At 50.2% G+C, this 6000-nt stretch overlaps 1 protein-coding gene across 1 annotated transcript in view; it reads right to left on the bottom strand.

The window, feature by feature from the left end:
- Positions 1–644: 644 nt before the first annotated feature.
- ALPK3 (alpha kinase 3) overlaps positions 645–6000 on the bottom strand; it is a 46983-nt gene continuing 41627 nt past the window's right edge. Inside the window, exons 10-14 of the mRNA XM_060095333.1 lie at positions 5681–5961; positions 5033–5121; positions 4011–4234; positions 1597–1645; positions 645–990 (exon numbers count right to left, since the gene is read on the bottom strand). Coding sequence (XP_059951316.1) covers positions 645–990; positions 1597–1645; positions 4011–4234; positions 5033–5121; positions 5681–5961 — 989 coding nt within the window. The remainder of the gene's footprint in view (positions 991–1596; positions 1646–4010; positions 4235–5032; positions 5122–5680; positions 5962–6000) is intronic.

The raw sequence follows: 6000 nt of genomic DNA, 5'->3' as shown, positions 1-6000 counted from the left end.
GGGAAGCAGGTGACTGAGTGCCTGAGTGATGGGGGAAGGAAGAGCATGAACACACATCACCAAAGACCACTGCACAAGGATATGACAGTCTCTGGAAGGGCCCTGAGCCCCATTCCGGCTCAGGGACAGGTTAGTTGCAAGATAAACTGGGATGAATGAGGCAAAATGACTCGAAGGAAAAGACACCCTGAGAGTCACCAGGCCAGACACCACAGAGGAAGTCTGGAGCCCTGAGGACAGGGAGGGATCAGGGCCAAGTGAAGGGAAAAGCGTAGGTGCTGGCCTGCGTGCCCCCAGAGTGCAACATTCACGGCAGGGCCTGGGGCAAGGGGTTGGTTGCAGAACTCATGCAGAGGACTCAGGGAGCCTCCAGCAGTGGCCAGTGTAAACGTCAAGGAGGGCTAGACTGCAGGCCCTGGGAGGTAGGGCCTGGGAGCCGTGGGGACAATGGCACCAGGAGAGGCCACCAGGCTGGCTGTCAGGCACCAAGCATCTGATGAGGAGAGGCTGCGGGCAGAGGCCCCGAGTGGTGCCTCCTCAGTGCGCCTGCTCCGGTTAGTCCTGTACTGGGAAAGTCTCCATCGGTTCGAGCTGCTTCCTTGTTGGTCTGCTGCTGGGTGGAGGCCCCCAGCCTCCTGTGGGGGCTACCGCATGCCCTGGGCCTTGAAGCCTCCATCTTGGATGGGAGGCTGTCCCAGTAACTGGGTGGCGACTGCCTCTGAGGCCTGAGGGGTGGCCTTGGAGCTTGAGGCACTCTTCTGGGTGCCCTGGGGACTGGGGGGGCCTTTCCTCTGTGGCTGAGGACTCAGCTGGGGGCCCCTCCTGCCGGCAGATGGACTCTTGGAGCCTTTGGCCTTGGCTTGGGGGTGGGCAGCCTCAGGGCCCTTGAGAGGTTTTAGCCCCAGCATCTCACAGAAGCTGTTGCACTGGTGGGAAGAGGCAAACTGGTCCAGCAGGGCAGGGAAACAGCTCTCCTTGAGGCCTTGGTATCTGCAGCCAAATAGTAAGAGCTGAGTAGGAGTCCCACCCGGAGAGAGAGTCCTTGGGGGGCAGACTGTGGGGTGGTCACAACCAGGGTGTCATGCCCAAGGTACATCCTACCTTACCTCAGGGTGCTGGGGAGTCCACCTGGGGCCACCTCAGATGGCAGCATCCAAAACCTCAATTCTAAACTGAGGTCTCATTACACCCTGGCCCATGGAATTCATCGGGTGGGACATCACTCAGTGTGAGGATGATCTGCCTTATTAACATAAATCAGAGCAGACTCCAGCTCACCACTCTACTCACAGGGCCCTGCTTATCTGCACCCTGATGAGCTTTCACAAGTGAGAAGGAAGAGGAGCAGGTACGCTGAGAGCCCAGGATGTAGGTGGTCCTGTGCATGGGCGTCAAGAGCTACTGGGCCAGATCTGGGGCCAGGGGCACAGCAGGTGGGGGTCAGTGGCCCCTGAGACATTACTACATGGCCATGGGTGCAAGTGGGACCCTTTGGTCACAGGTCTAGCACCTCAGGGATGGAGAACCAGAAGAACTTTGACATTTTACACCCTGAGCAGACTCTCAGAGGGCATTCTGTCCCCAAGAAGCACTCACCCTCGCAGTTTGGTAGCAATCTGCACATCAGTCATTTTCCAGTTAACCCCTGAAAAGAAAGAGAGTGGGGAGTTGATGGCATCCTGGACTGGTTCTAGGGCCCCCATGTCTCCAAGATGGATATCACTTTAGATGGGAACTTGCCAGATTGCAGGGCACATCTTCAGGTACCCTCTCACTGGGCATCACCCTGGCCTGTCTCATGGGCAGTGTGGGTATCTCTGTATTATTAGTAGTAATATTATTCCCATTTTCACAGGTGAGGAGATAGGCTCAAAGTTAAGTGACTGCAGCAAAGTCACATTTATTCATTCATTTAATAATTGAACACTGTCTGTGTGCAATGACCACCGTGAATCAAAGTTCAGTCTTTCTTACTCCTAGATCCAAAAGTCTTCCAGCTGTGCAATCCTGCCTCTACTGGATGAGATTAGGTCACAAACTGAGCTGGCCTCTGGCTTTGAGCTAAAACTTTCTCCTTCCTCATAACAGATTAGCCCATCTGGGCAAGAGGGAGAAGGTGGAAATGTGAAGGTATTTCAGGGCTGGGCCAGCAGAAACGTTAACACTGGATAAGATTGGCTTCCACCTACTCATAAAGTGCAGCAAGCAAGCACTCCAAGAAGCCCAGATGGGCTCCTAGGTTAAGACAGCCTTGAAGAACAGATCCAGGCAAGTGGTGACAAAGGAGACATTTCCCACCCCGGCCAGGCCACCCCAGCATCTTAGCATTCATGCATCTTAGCATTCATGCGTCAGGTCTGTGACTCTCCTACCCTGTTTGTACACTGTCCGGTTGCCTTCCTCCAGGAACCTACCTCTCACTAACAGGCCTGAGTACCCATGGATGATAGAGTGGCACAAATGTGGACTTGAGAACCAGGCACACCTGGATTCACATTTCAGCTCTGTCACTCTGGAGCTGTGTGTGCTTGGCCAGTCACTTACTATCTCTAATCCTCGATTAGAGATAATGCTGCCCATCTTGCAGGGGAATTGAGAAGATCACAGTATGTGTAGGACTATAACTTAGTGTCTGAAACAGTAGTTATGCAATAAATATTAATTTCTTTGTCATTTCTCTTTCAGCATTTATCACATTCCATTTTGCATTATAATAATGATGATCCCTTACACCTGCACAGAATTTTGGTTTGCAGAGGGCTTTCACAAATACAGTCTCATTTAATATTCTTAACAAGTCTGAGAGATAGGCAGGGAAGATATGATTATTCCTAGAGAGGGAAAGGAAACGGAAGCTCAGAGAGATTAAATGACCTAATCTGTCTGAGCTTGTTTTCTTCTCTGTAAAACAGAGACCCAGCTAGAAAATGATGAGACCTAGGCTTGAATTTCTTTGACTCTCAAGTCTTTCTACTATATTATGTTATCATCTCATTGTAGAAATTAGTATACTTATCATAGCTTCTTGAGGACAATGGCTATTCCTAATTCACCTTTTTATCTTCCCATTATTTAGTAATGTTGGAAGGAAGGAAGGAAGGAAGAAGGGAAGGAAGGAAGGAAAGAAAAATTTATGAGTTAACAAATACAGTGAATGATAATGGTTTAATGTGTTACTAGCCCCCCTCCCTTCAATATATAGAGTTGTATATACAATATTTATTGTATTAATATTTATTCTTTAACCCCAATGCAAAGCACATTTAAGCCAGTTTTCTATCTCTGGACCTTGGTTTTCTCACTTATTTACATCAGGGATAAAATGTAATAGTGTGTGATATTCCCAGCACTCCAGTCCTCTCACTGTAGAGAGAATTTTATCTTTTCCTCTCCCCTGCCCTGTCTGGTTACAGAGAGTAGGCCTGGAGAGGAGTAGTCAAAGAAGGAAGGAGAATTCATGCTTGCTGGCCTTCCTTTGTTGGGGAGAATCTGACTAATGGGAGAAATAGAAATAAACTAAAAAGAAGCAAGAGAGACTAAGTTTGTTTACATAATAAAAAGCTACCAAAGACAGAGGGGGGAGCGGGGAAGGAGGAGACTGCAAAGCTATGTGTGCAGGGATGGAAGAGAGAGTTTAGGAAGTTAGAGAGTAAGAAAGTTCAGAGCAGAGCTGCAGGGAAGAAGGAAAGGGAGATTTTGAAAACGCGGTTGTGGGGTTTGAATTAGATCCTATGTAACGGTCTTTGAAGTAAATTCCTTTTTAATTTTAAGTGAAGCCTGGAGTGTACTCCTTTAAATACAACTGCAGTTATAGACTAGGCTCCATGAGGCCCTGATAGGTATTAGCATTGCATACTAAGTGGTTTCTGTCCAATGCACTTTACAAGGTTACTGTGAAAGCAAAGGAGAATATGTGCAAAAGTGCGCTGCACACTAGTAAACGAGAGCTGTGACCCTGCCCCTCCGCATGCTCTCCTGCACATGTACATGCACACCTCACACCCTCATACCTGCCAAATCTGTGACAAGGAAGCTGCCATTTGTCCACAGGTACAGCCAGTGCTGGAAGGTCTGGCATTTCTGCACGGCCTCAGAGCTGCTAGATGCTGCTGAAGCCGCAGCAAAGCCCCATTCCCGGGAACAGTAAGACTCCATGGGCTTGCCCAGGTCCTCCTCCAGGGTAGCATATGGGATATTGTTTGCAGGCCGGTAGATCAGATACAGTGGGATGATCCTAAACAGTGTCACCCTGCAGTGAGCAGGAAGTATGGCCCCAGAGATCTCCTCCCTCCACCTCAATTCTACACTCTTGGATCCAAAAGGAAGGCCCTTCCAAGAACAGAACTCTCAGCTCTGAGCCTGAAGGACAGCAAGGAAGGGGGGTTCCACCCTGAGTTCAGGAAAGGAAATGGAGGCCTCCTCCATTCTCTGAGGTCAGTGGGATTAGAACTGAACCCTGTAGCCCCAGGAGGCCTCTGTGCTTGAGTGAGGGACTAAGACCTGTATGTGCTAAACAGAAAGGAATACCTCTGAGAGGATTCAACCAGACTGTGCTCAATGCCAGCTAGACCCTAATACTCAAGAGTTGAAGTTCCAAGTCTCAAAATGAAAACAATTTCCATGTGTAGCTGACTCCTACAAAAATCCACACTGACCCTGCCCACCTACCACATTAGAATCCTGACCAGTTTGCCTGGAAGCTTTAGCCTACCCCATCACCTTCAGAGAGGCCCAGAACCTGCTGTGCCCAAACTCTGCAATCAGCAAAAACTGGGCAAAGGAGTGGGGAATTAGGGTGGGTGGGAGGAGACTGAAGACCAGAGCAGAAGCTTTTCTAAAGTGGGCAGTGAATCTTGAGGTCTTTATTTCTAGATTTTGTGGAACCATTGAGCTGAGCATGGGGTTAGCTGGGGGCCCATTTACACATGACCATTACTCAGGAGGCCCCCAGGAGGCTGTGAAATCATGGTTCTCTGCAGAAACTCAAGTCAACAGGTCTGCACACTGTACGGCCCCCTCCCTGTACACTTACTCAGGCACGTCCCCAAAGCCAGGTGCAGCCCGGGCTTCAGCCGCAAAGATTTTGCAGTACTCTCGACTCATGTTCTGGATCTTGCACCCCTGTGGATTGAAGAGAACCAACTCTGATCAGCAAGGAAGCATCCCGGTTCTCTATCGTGCCTGGCTCTTAGTGGGAAGGCCATCTGCTAGAGGCTGCAGGGAGGATTCCAGCCCTGGGGGAGGTGGGGTTCATTCCTACCCTCCTCCCTACTCTGCACCTCATTTTTCTCATTTGTAAAACAAGAGGCTTTGGACTTGTTTTCAAAGTGGTTTCCAAAGTGTGCTTCCTGGAGCCCTAGTGATAGATGGCAATGCCCCAGGGGCCACACTGCAGGAGAGCAAGGTATCGACCCCGCCCACAGTCACTCCCCTTTTAACTCCCAAATAAGGCTTCTGTGAAAGATATCTTTGAGGGCAGTGAAGAAAGTTTTCTGCTGAAAAATACAGTTTGAAAACTATAGCCCCAAAGATGTAGCCTGGAATACATCTCAGGCTCTCGTCGAGGTGAAGTTGAGACTAAGGTGGCTTCCTCCTCCATACTGGGCTTCCCAGTAGGACCCAGGCTGGGAAGGGGAGGGATGAGAGAGTGGAAGGGTGGGGCAGGGGGATGGGACAGTACCTGGATGGTGACGTCATAGTTTCTGCCCAGGAGAGAAGTCTCACTGCTGGGCCCAAACACAAGCAGGCTGGACACCTTGATGATGCACGTGAGGCCTGACTCGAAGATGGGTTCCAGCCCGTAGATGACCTTGGCCTGGGAGGCCTTCCGAAGGCCACACCCGTGTCCACCCCCTTGTAGCTCCTCGCTCACCAGGCGCCCAAAGAGCTTGTCCCCCCAGCAGCCAGAGTCAGCCAGACCCTTAGCAAACACCATGGGGGTCATCTCAATCTCTTCTCCAACTGAAGGGGAACAGGAGAAATGTGGAAAACTGGAAGCTC

The sequence above is a fragment of the Mesoplodon densirostris genome, chromosome 4 (genome assembly GCF_025265405.1).
Source record: "Mesoplodon densirostris isolate mMesDen1 chromosome 4, mMesDen1 primary haplotype, whole genome shotgun sequence".
Lineage (NCBI taxonomy): Eukaryota > Metazoa > Chordata > Mammalia > Artiodactyla > Ziphiidae > Mesoplodon > Mesoplodon densirostris.
Note: the sequence above shows the minus strand (reverse complement) of the source record. Positions and strands in the feature narration are given on the sequence as shown.